Raw genomic sequence first — 24,357 nt, forward strand, 5'->3', positions numbered from 1 at the left:
CATTCAAGGAGATTTCAAGGACTCTGGGCCTGCATTCGATGGAGTTTAGAAGGATGAGGGGGCAATCTCATTGAAACCTTCAGGACACTGAAAGGCCTGGATGGAATGGATGTGGGGAAGATGTTTCCATTAGTCGGAGAGACTAGGAGCAATGGGCACAGCTTCAGAGTGAAAGGACAACCCTTTAGAACTGAGATGAGGAGGAATTTCTTCAGCCAGAGGGTGGTGAATCTGTGGAATTCATTGCCACAGAGACCGGGTCATTGAGTGTATTTAAGACAGGGACAGATAGATTCTTGATCGGTAAGGGGATCAAAGATTACAGGGAAAAGGCGGGAGAATGGGGTTGAGAAACATATCAGCCATGATTGAATGGCAGAGCAAACTTGATGGGCTGAATGGTCTAATTCTATATCTTAAGGTCTTATGGAATTCACTCTCTTACAAACAAATAAAAAACCTTCAACACAGTTTGAAGAAGGCAAATGTAATCATTAGGCATGAGCTCCAGAATGTTGTATTCTTAATCTTGGTTGCTCCCATCCAGATGTCACTTGTCCTCAGATGAGACAGGATATGCGGTCAATTTCAGCTCATCCATCCACTACTGCATTGGTGGAGGTGTTATCTTTCAGAATCATGGAATCCCTACAATACAGAAGGAGGCTATTTGGCCCATTAAGTCTATACCGACCGATGTTAAAGCAAAATCCTGTTTGCCCCTCTGCAATGAACGCAAAAAAAAATCATACAGTCCTATATCATTTTGTCCCCAACCCATTCTTTATCCCTCGGTCAACGTCACTCAAGGAAATGCAGATTATCCGGCCGTTATCATGTTGCTTGGTGGATTTGATGTGCCCAGTTGGAATGCTACATTACAACAGTGAGCATGTAGGTAGTAATATGCTCTGGGACATGTGTTTGTGGATGGTGCTGTAGAAATATAAATCTTCCTTTTAGAAAGAAAGACCCAGTTCATATCAGATATGTTATAAAACTGTTGTTTGGAAGGTGATGCAAGGAACGTCCCTACAGTGTCTTCCCAGGAAATCTCGGCCTACCACAGTCACACTTATCTATCTAATATTTGATTATTATTTTTAACCTCCATTCTAACTTGGAGCACCTGTCCTACTGTAAGTTTGAAGTTATATTTCTGGATTTTATACACAGAGTTGATGCTATCATTCAGATTCAAAAACTTTACTGTTTTAGAGTCCTGTAGTGGGAATACATTCTGATTGTTTTCATTTGTAAGTAAATACTGCAAAGTTTTGCCGCCTTTCCTGATAATCTGCACTTATGACATGGGGGTCAGTTTGTGCCTCTCTGTTACTTGTCTTCAGGTTCCAAACCACCCTCCAATTCCAAAGTTTTTTTTAAAGTTTACTTATTCGTCACAAGTAAGGCTTACACTAACACCGCAATGAAGTTACTGTGAAGTTCCCCTAGTCGCCACACTCCGGCACCTGTTCCGGTTAATGCACATAAACCAGCACATCTTTCGGAATGTGGGAGGAAACCGGAGCACCCGGAGGAAACCCACGCAGACACGGGGAGAACGTGCAAACTCCACACACAGACAGTGACCCAAGCCGGGAATCGAACCCAGGTCCCTGGCGCTGTGAGGTGGCAGTGCTAACCACTGTGCCACTGTACTGCCCACTTTGTTTGATGCCACCTACAAACTTGAAGCCACCTCCCACTGAGCTTCTGATGTCAGCGTCCTGTTTCAGATTGTGTGTGTTTTTGTTTTGTTTAAAGTAATTTACTAACTGCTCAGGGAACGGTGCACATTCTGCAGCAGCAAGACAAATTACAGCAGCGATTGGACAGCGAGTTCTATTTCGTAGTTTGAGCTGAACATTCATTCAAAGGCTCAAAAGCTTCAGGAATATAATTTTGGCTGAATGTGAAATGTCATCGACTTGTCAGAGTGACTGAAAGAAATGAGCCCAAAATCAGGGACAGGGAGTTGAATAAAAATTTATATCAATGATTTGGAGGAAAAATGTTCTGATTAGTAAATTTGCAGATGATGCAAAATTTGGGGAAACAGTGGATAGTGAGGAGGATTATCAGAGGATACAGCAGGATATAAAGCGGCTGGAGACCTGAGCCAAAAGATGGCAGACGGAACTTAACCCAGACAAATGGGAAGTGATGCAATTTGGAAGGTCTACTGCAGAAGGAAAGTATACAGTAAATGGTAACGCCCTTGGAAATATTAGCATGCAGAGGGATCTGGGCGTGCAAATCCACCATTCCCTGAAAGTGGCAACTCAGATGGACAAGAAAGCATATGGCAAGCTGGCCTTCATCGGTCAGGGTGTGGAATATAGGAATTGGAAAACCATATTGCAGCTGTATAAGACTTTGGTTAGGCCACATTTGGAGTATTGTGTACAATTCTGGTCGCCACACTACCGGAAGGATGTTGATGCATTCAGAAAGGTGCAGAAGAGATTTACCAGGATGTTGCAAGGGTTTGGGGGGAAATGGATTACGAAGAAAGGTTGAGCAAATTTATATCACTTTCATTAAAGCATCAGAGGATGAGGGGGGCCCTGATATCGAGGTTTACAAGATTATGACAGGCTTGGGTAGAGTGGATAGTCAGAGTCTTTTTCCCAGGGTCAAAGGGTCAATTGCTCGGGGGCAGAGGCTGTAAGTGAGAGGGGGGAGCTGTAAAAGAGATGTAAGGGGCAAGTTTTTCACACAGCGTGGTGAATGCCTGAAACGTGCTGCCGGAGGAAGTGGTGGAAGCCGATTGTATAACAATGTTCAAGAGGCATCTGGATAGATACATGAATAGGCAGGAAATGGAGGGATATGGACCACGTAGAGGCAAGAAAATATTAGAGAGGCACCTGTATCGGCACGGACTTGGTGGACAGAAGGACCTGTTCTGTGCTGTACTGTTCTTTGTTCTTTCTTAAACAGCTCATTCGACCCAAACTACACGAACCGTAGTCTTCATTCTATCTGCCGTATCCCCTTATTCCCCTATCCTTCAACCACCCATCCAACCCTTCTGAAATATCGTGATAGTCTCTAACTCCCGGGGCATGTCAGAGCTTTATAACCCTCTGTGTAAAAAGCACGTGTCCCACTCTCTGTCCTGAAGCTCTGGCATTTAACCTTCATGTCCTCTTGGTGTAGTCATGATGTGGGTATGCCGGCGTTGGACTGGCGTAAACACAGTAAAAAGTCTGACAACACCAGGTTTTAGTCCAACCTATTTATTTGATAATATACTCGCAAGCTTTCGAGGGGTTACCCTCTTCGTCAGGTGAACCTGAACGAAGAGGGTAACCCCTCGAAAGCTTGCGAGTATATTATCAAATAAATAGGTTGGACTAAAACCTGGTGTTGTCAGACTTTTTACTCTTGGTGTAGCTCAGTGGTGGACAACCTACAGCCTTGGGGGGCCACATGCGGCCCACCAGGATTCTGTGTGCAGCCCACGAGACATTTTGTCCGCATGCAGGGCTACCACACTCTGCTTCATCCCAACCAGTGTACCTGAAGTGATTCACAAATAAAGCAAGAGCGAGTGAAGTAAGCTGCGTGCTGATGGCTCACAACATTGACTGTGAGACCCGTGCACTCCCTCTGTGTCCAAAAGGTAAATATTTATTTTGTTTCAACCATTTGAACCCAATAGTTCTATTAATGTACAAATGATTAAGCATTCTCTATAACTCGTTATGAAATATTTGGCCTGTATTAAATATAGAATCACAGAATCCCTATGGGGGATTCAGCCCATCGAGTCTGCGCCGACCACAATCCCCCCCAGGCCCTATCCCCATAACCCCATGCATTTACCCTGCTGATCCCCCTGATTCTAGGGTCAATTTATCATGGCCAATCAACCTAACCCACACAATCTTTGGGCTGTGGGAGGAAAGCGGAGCACCTGGAGAAAACCCACACAAACACAGGGAGAACGTGCAAACTCCACACAGGTGGAATCTCAGGATTCCACCCAAGGCTGGAATCGAACCCAGGTCCCTGGCACTGTGAAGCCGCAGTGCTAACCACTGCTAATTATTTTCATGGGGTGAGTGAATATGCCTGATTTCAATCTTGCCGCCCACTGAGGTGAAGGAGGGGGTCACTCACGCGGCCCACTCACTAGCCAAGATTGCCCATCACTGGTGTAGACTCTGTTCCCCCAAACCCTACCCCCCTACACCCATCCCAGCCACTGGAAGCATGGTTATCATGCTAAGGCTGTGTACCATAGCCACAAGTCTCCAACACTTTGGCTAATATTAGAGGCTTAGTCATCGTGTTTATTTGTTCGAATACTCCACGATGTGACTCAGTGCCAAATGCCTGTGCAATCGCACAGTTACGAAATACCTTGCAATGTTTTCAGTAGAATCCCCACAGTGCAGAAGGAGGCCATCCGGCCCATGGAGTCTGCACCAACCACAATCGAATTCAACACCTATTCTCATAACCCCACATGTTCACCCTGCCGATCCCCTATGTTTCGCTCTGTTCCGGGGTGCTATGTAAAGGTAACATGCTTTTGTTAAGAATGGAGTGTCCTGGAGTGAGAAGCACTTCAGCCTTCCTCGTACTCACCCCCCTTGCAGATGTGTGTTTCACACTGCAGAAATCTAGCAAGTTAAACAAGAGTGTTAACTCTGGCGTCTGCATCAGCTTGGCAACTGCTGGCTATCTGACTGACTGCCAACATGTTAGTTATTTCTTTGGCCTCCACTTCCAGGAATTAGCCGTCACATTGCTTCAGACTTTAGGGCAATCAGACAAGAGTTTCTGACGCACTCTTTCCCATCCCCACCTTTCTAGACCTCTGACATCCAACCTGACAGTGGGCCAGGGAGAGCACACAACGGGTAGGCAGCCGTGGACTGTGAGGGTTTGGTGATCTGTAAGGTTCCTCTCCTTAGACCTTTGGGGAACTTTCACAGGTGGCGCACAATGAGTGCTGTCAACAGTCACGTGAACGTTAAAAAAACTCCAAGCAATTTTCCTTCAATAAGTCCTCGGAAGGCAACGAGTGGGGGAGAGGGGAAAGCAGTGTGCAAAGGAAGCACATCGCGATGTATACAATTTGGTTGTAAATGCCACGGTCTTTGATTTGATTTGGTTTATTATTGTCACATGTATTAGTATACAGTGAAAAGTATTATTTCTTGCGCACTATACAAAGCATACCATTCATAGAAAAAGAAAGGGGAAAGTGCAGAATGTAGTGTTACAGTCATAGCTCGGGTGTAGAGAAAGACCAATTTAACGCAAGGCAAATCCATTGAAAAATCTGAGGGCAGCAGGGAAGAAGCTGTTCTTGAGTTGGTTGATACGCGACCTCAGACTTTTTCATTTTTTTCCTGAAGGAAGAAGGTGGAAGAGAGAAAGTCAGAGGTGCGTGAGGCCCTTAATTATGCTGGCTGCTTTGCCAAGGCAGAGGGAAGTGTAGACAGAGTCAATGGTTGGAAGGCTGGTGTGTGTGATGAACTGGGCTTTGTTCACAATCTTTTGTAGTTCATTGCGGTCTTGGGCAGAGCAGGAGCCCATACCAAGCTGTGATACAACCAGAAAGAATGCTTTCTATGGTGCATCTATAAAAGTTTATAGAAGTCATAATGAACATACCAAATTTCCTTCGTCTTCTGAGAAAGTTGAGGCATTGGTGGGCTTTCTTAACTATGGTTTCGGCATGGGGGGACCAGGACAGGTTGTTGGTGATCTGGACACTTTTGGGCTTGATGTACATATGTCAAGCCCAAATAGTTAGTTGTTTTTTGAAATTTCATAGCGACATATCAACATGTCTTTGGTTCTGGAGAGCGCCTACCTGAGTAACTTGGCCAACTGGGGAGAGACTGGTATCTCACAAGCAATTGTTTGCAATAAAGCAAGCTGCCTGGCACTGAAATGCCTCAAGGCAGGATAATATTCTTAGCCATGGACAGTTCCCAAATGGCTATGGCACACTCGAGATGTGGTCTGTTTAGTGTTAGGTTCAGCAGTTCAGTCACTGGAGCTGTCGAGTGACGGAAGTTTCATTTCACGAACCCATGCACTTTGTGACTTTTTTTTAATTCGTTTGTGGGACATGGGTGTCGCTGGCTGGGCTGGCATTTATTGCCCATCCCAGGTTGCCCTTGAACTAAATGGCTTGCTAGGCCATTTCAGAGGACAGTTGAGAGTCAACCACATTGTTGTGGCTCTGGAGTCACATATCAGCCAGACCAGGCAAGCACAGCAAATTTCCTTCCTTGAGAAACATTAGTGAACTAGACAGGTTTTCCCGACCATCGGCAATGGTTTTATGGTAGACTCTTAATTCCAGATATTTTTTATTATCTGCCATGTACGGGATTCGAACCCAGGTCCCCACAACATTAGCTGAGCTTCCGGATTAATAGCCTAGCAATAATACCACTACGCCATCACCTCATTGCTTGTACATAATCCGGTTCGGGTGTGCATCACCTGGGCATGCACATATCTCCGCCGGTCCACAAACTTGATGGAAAGATTAATCAGACACCAATCGTTGGACTGCAAATGTTCATTCGCTAAGAGTGTCGACCAGACTATTGCAGCTTATCTGAGCCAGAAGTACAGTAATTACATGTTTAACTTCTGTCACAATTTGGAGAGGAAAGGCAAAAAAAACTTTAAAACATATGCCAGCATGGTGTCGCAGTGGTTAGCACTGCTACTTCTTAGCTCCAGGGACCTGGATTCGATTCTCAGCTTGGGTCACTGCCTGTGTGGAGTTTGTACGTTCTCCCTGTGTCTGCGTGCGTTTCCTCCAAGTGCTCTAGTTTCTTCCCAATTCCAAAGATATGCAGGTTATGTTGATTGGCCATGCTAAATTAGTATCCCTTGGTGGCCCGGGGTCCGTAGTTAGAGGGATTAGTGGGGTGAATATGTAGGGTTACGGGGATAGGGCCTGGGTAGGATTGTTGCCCCGATGGGCCAAATGGCCTCCTTCTGGACTGTAGGAATTCTAAGATATCCTTTCAAATTAGAAAAAAGAACAAAGAAAATTACAGCACAGGAACAGACCCTTCAGTACTCCACGCCTGCACCAACCATGCTACCCCACTTAACTAAAGCCCCCTACCCTTCTGGGGACCATCCCCCTCTATTCCCATCCTATTGATGTATTTGTCCAGACACCCCTTAAAGCTCACTAACGTATCTGCTTCCACTACCTCTTCCAGCATCGCGTTCCAGGTACCCACCACCCTCTGTAAAAAATCTGTCTTGTCTATCTCCTTTAAACCTTGTGCCTTGCATCTTAAACCTATGCCCCCTAGTAATTGACCCTTCCACCCTGGGGAAAAGCTTCTGACTATCCACTCTGACTGTCCATGCCTGTCATAATCTTATAGACTTCTATCAGATCTCCTCTCAACTTCCATCATTCCAGTGAGAACAAACCAAGTTTCTCCAACCTCTCCTCATTGTTAATATCCTCCATACCAAGCAATATCCTGGGAAGTCTTTTCTGTACCCTCTCCAAAACCTCCACATCCTTCTGGCAGTGTGGTGACCAGAGTTGAACACTATATTCCAAGTGCAGCCTAACTAAAGTTCTATAAAGCCACAACATGACTTGCCAATTTTTAAACTCAATCCCCTGACCGACGAAGGCAAGCATGCCGTATGCCTTCTTGACTACCTTCTCCACCTGCGTTGCCCCTTTCAGTGACCTGTGTACCCGTACACCCAGATCCCTCTGCCTGTCAGTACTCTTAAGGGTTCTGCCAGAGTGCAGGAAAGGAGAGATTTGGAGGTTTAAGCACAAAACTCTTTAAACATGTCAGGGTAAGTTGAGAATGCTTTGTTTTATTTTTAACTTTAAATGCATCTGGAATCCCTGACTTATTAAATAAACATGCGGAGTACAAAAACAAGGAAATTTCAGACATTGAGGGTCACAGAGCGAAGGCGGGTGGATACTGATCAGTCACCATTGAAAGGTTGTGGGAATCACTGGCCAGGCCAGAAGTTGTTGCTCACCCTTTGTTGACCCCAAGGGCAGTTAAGAGTCAACGGCGTTGCTGTCGGACCAGGGTGCCATGTAGGCCAGACCAGGTAAGGAGGGCAGATTTCCTTCCTTAAAGGACATCAATGTAAGTTATTGTACAACTATTAATGATACCTTCGTGGCCGCCATTACTGATTCCGGAACGTTGATATATTTCCAAGTCAGGGTGGGCATGTGGCTTGGAGGGGAAGTTGCAGGAGCTGGTGTTCCCAGGTATTCACTGCGCATGTCCTTCTAGATGGTAGAGGTTGTGGAAGGTATTGTCGTAGGAACCTTTAAATCAAGGTTCTGAGATCAGCCTGAGTTGTCAGGATCTTGCTGGAAAGGTGGGCAGCAGCAAACGCAACAGCGACATTCAAAAAGAAATGGTGTACATACTTGAAAAGAAAACATTTGCCGGCTATGGGGAAAGAGCGAGAAAAACTGGACAGCTGTTCTAGAGAATCAGGCCAGGTGTTCTATTCTGTGGAGCCAGGCGGTGAAGAATAGAACCAAGCCAATCTTTACACAGTTGTATGAGTTATTTATATACACATTAAAAACATGGACCTCCTAACCCCACAACCACAGTTTGTCTATTCCTATTTATAGGAACATAATTAATTCCCCAGAACACCTCTTACACACAATGACAATCCAGCTAACAATGAACATGCTGTGCCAAATAGCTTCCTGTGTTGTACAATTGTGCGATTAAGCCTGTATTCATTGCAGGCGACGACAACAGTACATGTAAACATTTTGGACGAGAATGACAATCATCCGGCTTTTCGGCAACCGCACTACGAAATCACCCTGGACGAAGGGCCGTCTACCTTGAATTCTTTCAACGTAACAGTGAGTGCAGCAGATCGAGACGAAGGCCCCAATGGGACTGTTACCTACGCCATTGTGGATGGGAATGTCTATGACACGTTCACTGTCCACAATGTCACGGTGAGTATTCGAATTTCCCGCGCTGCCGGAAGGGGATTAGTGACGTGACTTTGTCATGTGTTGGGGTTGGGGAGCTGGGCTGGCAGTGAGGTGGAAGGAAAATCACCCAGGTCACTGTGCAAGGTGAAATTGTGAATGTCGACATAAAGCTTCTCACTGTTGGGAGGCACTGGTCCATGTACCAGAAGCATAATAATAAACTCTGCTTTGTGAAGAGGAGAACAAGAGTGAGTGCACATTCTCTTGTCATATTAAGAAGACTCCAAACAAAGTTTCTAAAGATTCCTAGGGTGCCCAAAGGTCAGTGTGGGTATGGAGTAAATGCAATCATCTCAATCTCTTGTTCCAGGGTCAGATCAGAGCAGTGAAGGAATTGGACTATGAGATAAGCCATGGCCGCTACACCCTCACCGTTACAGCCACTGACCAGTGTCCGAATCCACTCCGCCGGCTGACCTCCACTGTCACTGTAAGTACTCCTGCAAAAAGAACATAAAAACAGAAGAACTAGAAGCAGGAGTAGGCCATCTGGCCCCTCGAGCCTGCTCCGCCATTCAGTAAGATCATGGCTGATCTTTTTGTGGACTCAGCTCCACTTACCCACCTGCTCACCATAACCCTTAATTCCTTTACTGTTCAAAAATCTATCTATCCTTGCCTTAAAAACATTCAATGAGGTAGCCTCAACTGCTTCACTGGGCAGGGAGTTCCGCAGATTCACAACCCTTTGGGTGAAGAAGTTCCTCCACAACTCAACCCTAAATCTGCTTCCCCTTATTTTGAGGCCAGGCCCCCTGGTTTTAGTTTCACCCGCCAGTGGAATCAACTTCCCTGCTTCTATCTTATCTATTCCCTTCATAATGTTATATGCTTCTATAAGATTTCCCAACATCCTTCTGAATTCCAGTGAGTAGAAAAGGAAATGCTTTTATTGAGGTTGAAAGTGGAACCTCGATAAGACGATGTTGCTCAAAACATCCTGATTACTGAAATTAACTTTGAGGAAAATTAGAAGTTACTGTGGCCCTAGTTGCCACACTCTGCTGCCTGTTCGCATACGCTAAAGGAGAATTTATTATGATCAATGTATCTAACCAGCACATCTTTGGGTTGTGGGAGAAAACTGGAGCATCCAGAGGAAACCCACACAGACATGGGGAGAATGTACAAACTCTGCACAGACAGTGAGAGACCCAAGCTGGGAATTGAACCTGGGTCCCTGGCACTGTGAGGCAGCAGTTTGGCCTAACTGCAACTTCTAGAAGAGCCACACGTGAACTAGGAGCCATTCAGCCCCTTAAGCCTGTTTCACCGTTGGGTTAAGTCATGACTGATCTATTTGTGATGTAGGAGTTACTGGCTGGCCCTGTATTTATTACCTGTCCCTAATTAGCACTAAGAAGGTGAACTGCCTTCTTGCAGCTCCAAGTGGCGTAGGTACACCCACAGTGCTGTTAGGAGGGAGTTCCAGGATTTTGACCCAGCAAATGTGAAGGAACAGTGATATATTTTCAAGTCAAGACGGTGAGTGGCTTGGAGAGGAACTTGCAGGTGGTGGAGTTCCCCATGTATCTGCTACCCTTGTCCTTCTAGGTGGTAGAGGTTGTGGGTTTGGAAGGTGCTGTTGAAGGAGCTTTGGTGAGTTACTGCAATGAATCGTGTAGATGATACACACAGCTGCAACTGTGCATTGGTGGTGAAGGGAGTGGATGTTGAAGGTGGTGAATGTGGTGCCAATCAAGCGGGCTGCTTTGTCCTGGATGGTGGTGAGCTTCTTGAGTGTTGTGGAGGTGCACCCATCCAGACAAGTGGGGAATATTCCATCACACTCCTGCCTTGTGCCTTGTAGATGGTGGAAGGTTTTTGGGAGTCAGGAGGTGTGTTACACATGATGCATGTTACTTGTGAGAGGCACATGTAGGTTACTAACTGTGACAAGAGTGACAACACCTCTTCAATTGGAGTAAAATTTTATCAGATCAAATTATCCCAGACAGAAATTGAAACCGAGTTCGCTTTCGAAACAATTAACATAAACATTAAAGTTGTTGGAATTAGAATGATAAATCTGTTTCTGTTTCTCCTGGTGTAGGTAAGTGTCAATGTGAATGATGTCAATGATGTAACCCCAAGATTTCTCCACACTTACGAGGGTCCGTTTGACATCACTGAGGGTCAACCAGGTCCAAGAGTGTGGACGTTCCTTGCGGAAGATGAAGATTCCGGCCCAAATGGGCAAGTAGAATATAGCATCATAGCAGGAGATCTCCTTAGTAAGTTTCAGCAAAGTAAGTTATGCACTCTATCAAACAAGGGGCCAATCAGTAATCTGCACACTCCACGGGAAATAATCACAGCTTCAATTCCAAATAATTAAAGTTTGTGTTTTAAGTTTGAGGTCAACTGAGGTCAATGATATGAATGTCTTTAAGGGAAATCTCATTCACGAGAGAGTACATGCAGATCCAGTGAGATGAAGTGACTGAATCGTCCATGGAAACAAAGGGCAAAAGAATTCTGCACAATCACACAAGCAGTCATGTTTTGGGCCTTTTGAATGTTCGCAGACCCCTGACTATGTGAGATGTCGGCACTGGACTAGGGTGGGCACAGTAAGAAGTCTTACAACACCAGGTTAAATTCCAACAGGTTTATTTGGGAGCACGAGCCTTCGGAGCGCCGCTCCTTCAGGAGCATAAACCGTCATAAACCATTTATGACCAAAGGATGTCCCAAAGTATTAAATCACAGCCAATGAAGTGCAGCCAATGCTCTAACATAGCAGCGCTCCAAAATCTCATGCTATCAGATAAACCTATTGGACGTTAACTGGTGTTGTGAGACTTCTTACTGTGTGAAGTTGAAGTTGATCGTGGGTGGGATTTCAAAGGTGGAGGTGACTTACCACTGTCCACAGGCAAGGTCTTCCAGTCCCGCCACAGCACTCTGCGTGACTCCCCCATCCTGCCACTGGGGAATCCACTGCCGGGGCCCATCTCCTGCCAGCGGCAATGGCCAGAAGATCCCAGCCAAAGAGTCAGCAGTTGTCACTAGTGTGGAGTTAACATCCAAGTGAAAGACTTGGTCCTTCAGAGAGCTGGCATAGACCAGATGGGCCGACTGACCTCCCTCTGCGCAGTCACCATTTCATGATTTGTACAGCACCACTTATGACCAAAGGATGTCCCAAAGTATTAAATCCCAGCCAATAAAGTGCAAACGTTAGGAAGTTTGTTCCCAGCCATCTCCCACAAAGAGCAGTGTGATAATGACCAGATTGCGGGGGCGGAGGGGGGGGGGTTTGCTGTTAAGTGATGTTGATTGCCAGATAAATATTGCCCAGGACGCCAAGGGGAACCGCTCTGTTCTACTTCAGGATAGTATCGTGGAATCTTGTGCACAGCCAGTGAGGTCATTTTAACCTCACATCTGAGAGACAGCACCTCCAACCGCGCAGCACTCTCTCGGTATTGGTTAGGGAGGATCATTCTAAGTGACTGTACTCAGATGCCAAAATGGGAATTGAGCTCACAACCTTCTGACTCAAGAGTGTGAGTGCTACCCACTGAGCTATGGAATGCATGCAGCACCATCCAGTGCAGTTACAGTTTTTGAAAACGCCTTGAGCCTTGGAGCTATCCAAGGTCAAAGTTGATTGTCATGAAGTGGAGTTGCCGGTGTTGGACAGGGATAGGCACAGTAAGTAGTCTCACAAGCCAGATTAAAGTCCAGCAGGTTTATTTGGTAGCACAAGCTTTCGGAACGTTGTCCCTTGCCTGGGCTTGCAAAATCTCACCCACTGTCCTGGCTGGAGACAATTCACATCTCTTTAACCTCTGCTTAACCCTCTCTCCACTCACATTGTCTGTATCTGTAAAGACTTGAATACCTGTTAAGACTCACATTCCACTCATTATCCTTGTAATTAAAGAACAAAGAACAACCCAGCACGGGAAACAGGCCCTTCGGCCCAACGAGCCCGCGCCGCCGCATCGCCCTACACCTATTCTACCCTGCATGTCTACGAATGGGACCCTACTCAGTCAGATTCAGGGAAGAAATAGTGTCAATTTGGTGGAAACCGATTAGCCTAAGAGCACATCTTTGGGGTGTGGGAGGAAACCGGAGCGCCCGGAGGAAACCCACGCAACCACAGGGAGAATGCGCAAACTCCCACAGACACAGGCCCAAATCCATGTATCTGCACAGTTAGCAGTGCTAGTCACTGAGCTGTTGTGGAGCCCGTCTATCGGTCCAGGATCAAGCACACACACCGACATGAAGTACTAGGCCACTCCTGGACTTCCAAGAGCAGCCCACGCACGACCCGCCGTGTGCATGCCCCTCGCTTGACACGAGGTGGACCTCCACCTGTGGAATAATTGAGTTTGTGTCTATATATGTCCTGTTTCTGAACACAAGTCCCACTCACCTGATGAAGGGGCAAAGCTCTGAAAGCTTGTGCTACCAAATAAACCTGTTGGACTTTAACCTGGTGTTGTGAGACTATTATAGTTGATTGTAGCGAGGGAGTGTTGTCCATGTTAAGGATGTCAACCATTCTGAGGGGAATAACAATAAGGTTTCCACAAAGCAATTTGGAACAGGACAGTTCCCCTTTAAGAAGAATTGAGGCTATTTTTGTAATCTTAAAAAGTGCTCACAATCCTTCAGAGGGCAAGTGTTTCCTAATTGTTAGCATTTCTTGCCATATTGCTAATGTTCTGTACATGATGTAGAGATGCTGGTGTTGGACTGGGGTAAACACAGAAGTCTCACAACACCAGGTTAGAATCCAACCAGTTTATTTGATAGTAATCACACAAGCTTTCGGAAACAGTGTTCCTTTGTCAGATGTGTGGAAGGTTCAGAACCTTGTGATTACTATCAAATAAACTGATTGGACTCTAACCTGGTGTTGTGAGACTTCTTACAATGTTCTGTACACACAGAGCGATTGCAAAAGATCCTAGGCAGGAAAGCTGGCAATTGATACAATACACAAGAGTTGTACCATTCTGCAAACTGGTGGGAAAGAGAGAAAAGAAGAACGGAGAGACCAACAAGAGTCATAAATTCTGACCAATCCAACTCCTTGCATTGCTACCAATCCGTGACGCGTTGCGTGCCACTGGGATTTTATACACAATGGTCTCTATATGTGAAACAAGGGGCAGATTTTCTGACCAACATTCCCTTATTTTCTTTTGATTTTCAGATGAATTCATTATTTCCCCAGTGGAAGGAGAACTTCGTGTGAGGAGAGAGGCTGAGTTAGATCGGGAGAGTGTGGCGTTTTATAACTTGACCATAATGGGCAAAGACAGGGGAACGCCGGCACTGAGCAGTACGGTTAGTCCTGAACTTCTTCACACTCCCAGTGCTTTGTTCTGATATTAGCACACAACACGTTCCTGTCATCAACTTTCACTTCTTGTGAATCACATACATATTTAGACAGTGACTTCTATTGGGCAGTAACTTGTGAGTAAGTATAGACAGATGATTCCCCAGTCAGTGTTAGAAAAGCAGGTCCCTGTTGGAGTAAACCAGCACTAGCTTTACAGTGAACTGACAGCAGATGATGCCCATTGGAGCTGTCTCTTCACCCGCTGGTAGAGTTACTTCCAGACTTGGAAAAACTGGAGAGAATGCGTAAGCCTTTTTGGGGGCGGTACAGTGGTTAGCACAGCTGCCTCACAGCACCAGGAACCCCAGTTCCATCCCCGGCCTGGGTCACTGTCTGTGCAGACTCTGCACATTTCCCCCTGTGTCTGCGTGGGTTTTCTCCGGGTGCTCCGGTTTCCCCCCCGCGTTCCAAAAGACATGCTGGTTCGGTGAATTGGCCATGTTAAATTCTCCCTCAGTGTACCCGAACAGGTGCCAAAGTGTGGTGACAAGGGGATTTTCACAGTAACTTCATTGCAGTGTTAATGTAAGCCTACTTGTGACTCTAATAGATAAACATTTTATAGAATCCCTACAGTGCAGAAGGAGGCCATTTTGCCCATCGAGTCTGCATCGGCACTCTTGACGGGTCCCTGGCACTGTGAGGCAGCAGTGTTAACCACTGTGCCACCGTGCCACCACCACCTTCCGCACTACTCCTACTTCACCAAAATAATAATTTCTCTCTGGACTGATTGTGACACTGCCTCTACCTTGCTGTTTCTAACTTGTGAACCGAAACTGTCGCCGACTCGCAATTGATCCCACGAGGTGCTGCCTGCAGCATCTCCCAGATAGTGACAGTCGAGGTCTTGGAGGGTGGGCTGGGTTGGGTGCCCAGGGTAAGGAACTCCATTAGGGTTGGTGAGAATGGGGAAGGTGGAATGGCTCAGCTAACACACATTGTTCAAAATCAAGAAGGTCTTTAATGAGTAAACGAGGAGAAACTGTTTCCACACTGGCTGAAGGGTTAGTGAGCAGAGGACACAGATTGAAAGTAATGGAAGAGGGTAGCACGTTTCCACATAGCGAGCTTGATTTGGGGTTTAAAAAAAAGGACGGCATGGACAAGTTGGGCCGAAGGGCCTGTTTCCAAGCTGTAAACCTCTATGACTCTAAGTTAGTTATTGGGATCTGGAATCATAGAATCCGTACTGTGCAGAAGGAGGCCATTCGGCCCATCAAGTCCACACCAAACACAATCCCACCCATAACCCCACATATTTACACTGCTAATCCCCCTGACACTAAGTGGCAATTTAGTATGGCCAATCCACCTAACCGGCACAACTTTGGGCTGTGGGAGGAAACCGGAGCACTCGGGGGAAACCCACGTAGACATGGGGAGAACGTGCAAACTCTGCACAGATGGTGACCCAAGGTGGGAATCGAACCTGGGTTCCTGGTGCTGTGAGGCAGCAGTGCAAACCACAGTGCCACCGTAAGACCTGAAAAGGAACAGATTCAGTAGTAACATTCTGAAAGTAGATGCTTGAAATGGAGAAATTTGCAGTAGCAATGGGAGAAAGAGCAGGGTAGTGAGTGAGACAAATTGGATTCCACTTCCAAAGAGCTGGCAGAGGCAGCAAGGCTGACTGGAGTCTTCATGGACTGTAAGGTTCTCTGATTCTATTCCATGCAGATACAGGTTGGTGTGCGTGTCTTGGATATAAACGATAATGATCCTGTGCTCCAGAACATCCCCCTGAACTGCACCATCAGTGAAAACACAGCTGTGTCTACAAGCATCGCCAGAGTTCTGGCCACCGATATTGACAGTGGCCGCAACGCCCTCCTCACCTTTAGTATCACCTCAGGCAACACGAGAAATGCCTTCTTCATCAATGAAACAGTTAAGTAATTTATTGGCTCAACTGCATGGATGTGACGTGATTAATACTAACATTAAAACAACCACAAAACACAAAAGTTTCATTGAACCATCACCCTCTGTGTCCTATCTGTCTTAGTATGGCAGATAAAACTCTTTTATCCAAATGTTCAAATCCCTCCACCACTTCACTCAGTATCAGTATCTCCTCCTCCATTCCTTGAAATTCCTTTCATGGGGAGGCAATGGTCTCGTGGTATTATCGCCAGACTATTAATCCAATAACTCTGCTAATGCTCTGGGGACCCGGGTTCGAATCCCACCACGGCAGATGGTGGAATTTGAATTCAATAAAAAATGTCTGGAATTAAGAATCTACTGATGACCATGAAACCATTGTCAATTGTCGGAAAAACCCATCTGGTTCACTAATGTCCTTCAGGGCAGGAAATCTGCCATCCTGACCTGGTCTGGCCTACATGTGACTCCAGAGCCACAGCAATGTGGTTGACTTTTAACTGCCCTCTGTAATGGGTTACTGAGCCATTCAGTTCAAGGGCAACTGGAGATGGGCAACAAATGCTGGCCAACCAGCAATGCCCATGTCCCACGCATGAATAAACGATGGATTATAAGTGTTTCCTCTCTCTCTCTCTGTGCAAAGTCTCTCTGGAACCTTCACAACTGTTGCCCAAGTCAGAGCGAGTATATCTGTCATTGCTAACTATATTTAAAGTGTGTTTTAAGTCTATAAGAGAAAAATTGGGGAGGCAATGGCCTAGTGGTATTATGGCTAGACTATTAATCCAGAAAATCAGCTAATGTTGTGAGGACCCGGGTTCAAATCCTGCCACACCAGATGGTGGAATTTGAATTCGATTAAAAGAAATCTGAAATTAAGAATCTACTGATGACCATGAAACCATTGTCGGAAAAACCCACCTGGTTCACTAATATCCTTTAGGGGAGGAAATCCGCAGTCCTTACCCGGTCTGGCCTACATGTGACTCCAGAACCACTGCAATGTGGTTGACTCTCAACTGCCCTCCAAAGGGCAACTCGGGATGGGCAGTAGATACTGGCCCAGCCAGCGATGCCCATGTCCCACGACTGAATTCTTAAAAAAAGCTTCATACATCGAGGCTCTCGGCCAAGGAATTCCTACAACTCTCCACCCCTCATTCCTCCACAGCTGTGTGAGTATTTGAATTGATGGGTTTTTTAAATTCTTCCATGGGACTTGGGCCTCGCTGGCTGGACAGTATTTTTATATTGCCCATCCCTGGTTTGTGATTCCTTGCTCATATTAATGTCTGCCTCGATTTCTGTTACAGACTGGTGTCATCTATGTCAACAGACCATTGGATAGGGAGCAGACAGCCGAATATCGACTCACCATCACAGTCAAAGATAGCCCAGAAAACCCGAGACACGCTCGAAGAGTAATTATCTAAACGCTATCTCACACACAGTTTGTGATTAATAATGACATCATCATCTTAGCATTTTGAGCTTCAGTGAGAATGATCACTTTTCTAATTATAATTTCACTGTGATGTGTGTGTTTATTAGTAATGTTTAAATGGAATTGTAAAATGATATAGCGCAGGAATTGAGCACGCAAGAAGGTGTGGGCGTAGACCACACCGTTTAATAGATTCATAGAAACCCTACAGTGCAGAAGGAGGCCACTCGGCCCATCAAGTCTGCACCTAGCACAATCCCACCCAGGCCCCATCCCCGCAACAACACACATTTGCCCTGCTAATCCCTCTAACCTACACATCCCGGGACACGAAAGAGCAATTAAGCATGGCCAATGCGCCTAACCCACACACCTTTGGATTGTGGGAGGAATCCAGAGAAACCCACGCAAACACAGGGAGAAACGCCACACAGACGGTGACCAAAGCCGGGAATCGAACCCGGGTCCCTGGCACTGTGAGGCGGCAGTGCTAACCACTGTGCCGCCATGCTGCCCGGTATTGACTGATCCTTGGCCTAATCTTCACAATCTCTCCACATTCGTGCGTTACAGCTTCAGAATACTGTCTCTGTCTCATCAGGATTCTGCCTTACTGACTGTCTCAATCTCGGATGAGAACGATAACAGGCCTGTGTTTACACAGAGGACGTATCAAGCTGAAATTCTGGAGAATTCAGACCCAGGTAGGTCTATCCTTACAATAAAGCGTGTGTGGAACTGGCCAGAATCTTCACAGGAAACTTCCTCAGGTAGAAGTGCCTTCCTGACTGTGTTGTTGAGAACCTGCTTTGCCTGTGTTGCCTTGTTGGTCCGTTGTGCTTTCTGCTGTGCTGGCTCCAGTCAGTTTTTGAATTTTGTGCAGTGTGAATGATGGAGAATGCCGAACACATTAACCTGATTCCCAAAACCTCCCGCTGGCTCCATTTTGTCAGCGAGTTTCCAACCATGCTGTCCACAGCTGGGGATTCCCAGGGCTTTGTGTGGAGAATCCAACACTCTGGGGAAAGATTATCTAAATTAGGCATGCACTCCGGGGAACACTGTCACCTGGAAGTTCCCATCCAAGCCGCTCGCCATCCTGATTTAGAAACATATCGACGTTTCTTCGTTGTCGCTGGGTCAAAATCCCAGAGCTCCCTCTCTAACAGCACGGAGGGTATGCTTACACTACATGGATTGCAGTGGTTCATTACTGAACGTGGAGTCAGAATGATTGTCCACCTCAAAGTTAAAGTTTATTTATGAGCCACAAGTAAGGCTTACATTAACACTGCAGTGAAGTTACTGTGAAACTCTCCTGGGTGCCACACTCCAGCGCCTGTTCGGGTCAATGCACCCTGACCTGCACGTCTTTCAGAATGTGGGAGGAAACTGGAGCACCCGGAGGAAACCCACACAGACACAGGGAGAATGTGCAGAGTCCGCACAGACAGTGACCCAAGCCGGGAATCGAACCCAGGTCCCTGGCACTGTGAGGCAGCAGTGCTAACCACTGTGCCGCCCCCTCATGAAGGGAAATCAATGAAAGTAGACAAGTTCAACAAAGGGAAGCTTAACCCATGAATCTCCATCCTAAAGTTTATCACAAATAGGCTTACATTAACATGGCAGTGAAGTTACTGTGAAAATCCTGCTCGCCTGTACTGTGATTTCAGAGACATCACTCATCACCTAAATCTTAACTGTCTAAATTTGTCACTGACCAAAACCAAAACCTTTTAACCTCGCTGTTTAATTTCTAGGGACACAAATAACTGTGATAAACGGGCCCATTTTAGCGTTCGATAATGACGAAGGGTCAAACGCTGTGGTCACTTACCGATTACAGGGCAACAGGACTGAACTCTTCACCGCAGACAGGAACACTGGTGAGTTATCCTCCTCCTGTCACACACAGCCTTATACCGTCGTCTTAGCACATCCTGCAGAAATATCCTCCAGCTTTTCACAATCATCTTGGTGCCCACAGTGAACAGATGTTGCTGTCAGCTTGCTTTCGAACAGCAATGTGACAAATGGCCAGACAGTCTCTTATAGGCGGTAATTGAAGGAAATTGCTTTGGATGCCGTGAAGGAGACTTTGATGCCTTGAGTATATTAACCACAAATCATGGAATCCCTACAGTGCAGAAAGAGGCCATTCAGCCCATCGAGTCTGCATTGACCACAATCCCACCCAGGCCCTGGCCCCGTAAACCCCACATATTTACTGAACTAGTCTCCGTGATACTAAGGGGCAATTTAGCATGGCCAATGCACCTAACCCGCACATCTTTGGACTGTGGGAGGAAACTGGAGCACCCGGAGGAGACACATGCAGACACGGTGGCAATGTGCAAATTCCACACGGACCGTGACCCAAACCAGAATAGAACCCAGGTTTCTGGCATTGGGAAGCAGCAGTGCTAACCTCTGTACCACCATGGCAACCATAATCTATGCTAACTACTCGTAACTATATACATATACACAGGAGAGGGTACAGATTCAGAGCTGACTCTGTAGAATTATACAGTGCAGAAGAGGCTCTTCAGCCCATCGAGTCCTAGCTCTTTGCATCTCTGTCCATCTCTAAACTGACCCGAGCTCTGGGTGATGTGCCTACTTAAATCACAGTGTGGGCAGTACCATACTCAGTCCCACATTGACCCTCCATGTACCAGACTCTTATACTACAGCATTGATTGAGAGATAGCCAGACATTGTGGTCCAGAGACGGATACCCCATGCAAAAGATGGCACATCCATCGGTTCAGGTTAAAGGTAACGAAAGTAATGGGGAAAAGATGGAAAATAGCTAACACATGATTGGTTTTACTCTCTCAGAAGATCTATCCTCTTGAATTCACTCTTTTGTGATGGAAACTCCACTCTCTGATATGTCAACACCTGGGATGAACTAAGGTTGAGAGGTTATGAGATGTGGAATGGACCATTTGATCCAACCCAAAGTTTGAAAAATACCTAATCTAAAATTCTACGATTCTCTAAATGGATTTTTGTGCTGCATGCTTTTTAAAAATTGATTAGTGTCACGCGTAGGCTTACGTTAACACTGCAATGAAGTTACTGTGAAAATCCCCCCAGTCGCCGCACTGCAGCACCTGTTCAGATTCCATGGTCAATATTAGACTTTTAGATCCAGATTTTTACTCAATTCAAATTTCACCCTCTGCCATGGTGGGATTCGAACCCGGGCCCGCAGACAATTATCCTGATTCTCTGGATTATTAGTCCGGCGACAATACCACAAGCCACTGCCTCGTTTTTTTTTTAAATTCATTTGTAGGATATGGGCATTGCTGGCTGGCCAGCATTTATTGCCCCCTAGCTGCCCAATGACAGTTAAGAGTCAACCACATTGCTGTGGCTCTGGAGCACATGTAGGCCAGACCAGGTAAGGATGGCAGATTTCCATCCCTAAAGGACAGTAGTGAACCAGATGGGTTTTTCCGTCAATCAACAATGGTTTCATGGTCATTAGTAGATTCTTAATTCCAGATTTTTAAAAATTGAATTCAAATTCCACCATCTGCTGTGGCGGGATTTGAACCTGGATCCCCAGAACATTAGCTGAGTTTCTGGATTAATAGTCTAGCAATAATACCACGAGGCGATCACCTCCTTGATATTTCTTTTATAGACTTAAAATACACTCTAAAATTAGTTCACAATTACAGATATACTTTCTCTGACTTGGGTAACAGCCTTGAAGGTTCCAAAGAGACTTTGCAGAGAGAAAGAGAAAACAGCTTATAATCTATCATTTAACAGCTCCCTCCAGCAATTGAACACAGAAAGCTGTTTATCTCTGATATAAACCCAGCTCCACCTATTAACTACATCATATGACCCTGTATACCTAACTTGCCTTCCATTACTTCAACTTAAAAGAAACACCCCAGGGATCGTTTCTCTTTAATAAACAAACTGCAATTAGCTCAATTCTAAGTAGACACTGCAGGGCTAAAATGAATAATTATTCTGCTTTCCAGCATCTGCTGCATTCTCCCCAAAACTGCTTTGAGGGAAAAAAAACAACTTCAAACATTTCTACAGAAACATAAAATATATCAATAACACAACATCAGCATATCATTAAACGTTAAGCTCAGGACCCTAGCTATTGGGTCCTTCCAGCATTTACTATTCCCTGTGGGTGATGCAACAAAAATGTTGCATCAAACAAAGGAACTGGTTAAATTTGATTAGTTTTCCAATAATAAAAGACCAAGATTGTCCAGTGACGAGGAATCGCTAGGGATGAGAATCAAGAAGGGTTTAAAAGGGAACCTCATCCTTGAAATGCGTGCAGTGAAAAATTCAGCAACAACACCAGGCTATAGAACGAATTCAGAGCTGTTGGACAGCTGGACACAGCTACCCGCTGATTAAAAAGGCAAATTGAGGACTGGTCAGAGTAAGCATTTTTTTTTCTGAGAAGAAGCGAGAAATATTTTGACTGGGAAGGATGCCAAAACGTTTTTTAGTTCAAAGGTAGGGACTTTAGAGAGACATTAAGTAGATGGATGAATCAGCTGGCGCATTTATACTTGTCTTTTTGAGGAAATAGCTAAGTTGGCTCAAGATTTTCCAATTAAAGAAATTTCTTCAGTGCATTTTTGGAAGTAAAATGGATTTATGTTTTGCTTCTAGGATTCACTCAGATATCCGGCAGCTATCTTATCTCTCACCAATGATGTGATCGTTCTAATTAATGCTTTTGCTGACTTTTGCCCCCTCAAACATTTTCCAGGGATTGTTTCGGTGGCGCCAGGAAAAAGCATTGACAGGGAGTCGTTAGCCAGTGCAAGCCTAGAGTTTACACTGATAGCAGAAGATATTGGCCGATTGAAGAGTGTGTCTGGGCTTGTAATAACAGTCTTGGATCAAAATGACAACGTGCCAGTCTTCAACCCTCCTTCGATGACAGTCCACGTTTGGGAAAACAGCCCCTCAGGTGAAATAAGTTATTAGAGGGTCATAAATGTCAATGATCTGTTAACTCCTCTTCTGCAGCTCGCTGATTGATAGATGTCCGATAACTTAGCCGTAACAATTTGGCGAGTCTGAAATTGTCCACAGTCAGTGTGTACTAAACTGGGACAAACGATACATAGAACCATAGAATCCTTACAGTGCAGAAGGAGGCCATTTGGCCCATCAAATCTGCATCGACTCATACCCAGGTTTGTCCTGTAACACCACATATTTATTTTGCTAATTCCCTTAACCTATATAACTTGGGATACTAAGGGGCAATTTAGCATGGCTAATCCACCTAACCTACACATCTTGCACACTAAGGGGCAGTTTACCATGGCCAATCCACCTAACCAGCACATTCTGGCATACTAAGGGAAAATTTATCATGGCCAATCTACCCAACCCGCACATCATGAGAGAGTAAGGGGCAATTTACCATGGCCAATCCACCTAATTGGAGTGTGGGAGGAAACCCACGCAGACACGGGGAGAATGTGCAGACTCCATGCAGACAGTCACCCAAGCCAGGAGTCGAACCTGGGTCCCTGGTGCCGGAAGGCAGCAGAGCTAACCACTGTTCAGCCCATAATAGGGGAGCTGGATCTGATGGGATGATATCTCCATCTCTGTTGCTGCAAGGAGCCCAAATTGGATTGCAGACAAGTAGATACAAGATCTCTTCAGGCAACAATGGCTTGGAAGAGTTCAGAGTGTCGGTTGGCTCTGTGGAATTGTCTCTTTGTTCACTAGTGGACCATGTGGCACATAGAATCTGCTCCACCATTCAGTATGATCATGGCCAATCTTGGATTTCAAATCCACCCCCACCCCATCTCCCTTGATTGGGTGAGAGACAAAAGATCTGTCCATCCCACGTTAATTTACGTAGGTTGAGAATTGTTCTGTTTGGTCACATGAAGACGCACAGAAACTCCCCGAGGGACCGCCATTGAGGAAGTGAACTCACTGATGGAATGTCCATCACACTCTGGGATAGAGAATTCCCAGAGATTCACAACCTTCTGAGTGAAGAAGTTTCTCCTCATCTCAGTCCTCCCTCAGTGATCAGCCCCCTTATCCTAAGACTGTGTCCCCATCCCCATGTTTTAGGTTTCCCCAACCAGCAGGAACAATCTCTCAGCATCCACCCTTCAAACCCCTTCAGAGTCTGGCAGCTTTCAACGAGATTGCCTCTCATTGCTCTAAACTCCAGAGAATATAAACCCAATTACTCAGCCTCTCATCCCAGGAGAAGCCTTTTAATTCACTGGAGGTGAGTGGGAATTTTTGCTCAGAATCTCCTTGTTACAGCAGTAACCAACAAGTGAGGAGTTAACAATCCAATCCCTACCCCACCTCTCCAAGACATTTGGGTCCATGTGTACAACTCCCCAGAAGACCGGGGAGATGTGCACGTGAAGTGAGCTGGAAGTAGGGGCTTCCGTGGAGATGAAGGAAGGTCATAAAATCATTTTTTTTTTAATTTGTTCGTGGGACATGGGTGTGGCTGGCTGGGCCAGCATTTATTGCCCATCTCTAGTTGCCTTTGAACTGAGTGGCTTGTTAGGCCATTTCAGAGGGCAGGTGAGGGTCATGAGACTCACATGTAGGCCAGACTGG

At 45.8% G+C, this 24,357-nt stretch overlaps 1 protein-coding gene across 1 annotated transcript in view; it reads left to right on the forward strand.

The window, feature by feature from the left end:
* The window catches only part of cdh23 (cadherin-related 23), a 767,458-nt gene that overhangs the window by 667,092 nt on the left and 76,009 nt on the right, over positions 1-24,357 (forward strand). The window contains exons 37-45 of the mRNA XM_080215942.1: positions 8,765-8,986; positions 9,336-9,455; positions 11,079-11,274; positions 14,205-14,338; positions 16,077-16,286; positions 17,600-17,707; positions 18,332-18,434; positions 19,494-19,619; positions 22,508-22,711. Coding sequence (XP_080072068.1) covers positions 8,765-8,986; positions 9,336-9,455; positions 11,079-11,274; positions 14,205-14,338; positions 16,077-16,286; positions 17,600-17,707; positions 18,332-18,434; positions 19,494-19,619; positions 22,508-22,711 — 1,423 coding nt within the window. The remainder of the gene's footprint in view (positions 1-8,764; positions 8,987-9,335; positions 9,456-11,078; positions 11,275-14,204; positions 14,339-16,076; positions 16,287-17,599; positions 17,708-18,331; positions 18,435-19,493; positions 19,620-22,507; positions 22,712-24,357) is intronic.

This window comes from Carcharhinus amblyrhynchos, chromosome 31, assembly GCF_965287045.1.
Source record: "Carcharhinus amblyrhynchos chromosome 31, sCarAmb.v2.hapA, whole genome shotgun sequence".
NCBI classification, from domain to species: Eukaryota; Metazoa; Chordata; class Chondrichthyes; order Carcharhiniformes; family Carcharhinidae; genus Carcharhinus; species Carcharhinus amblyrhynchos.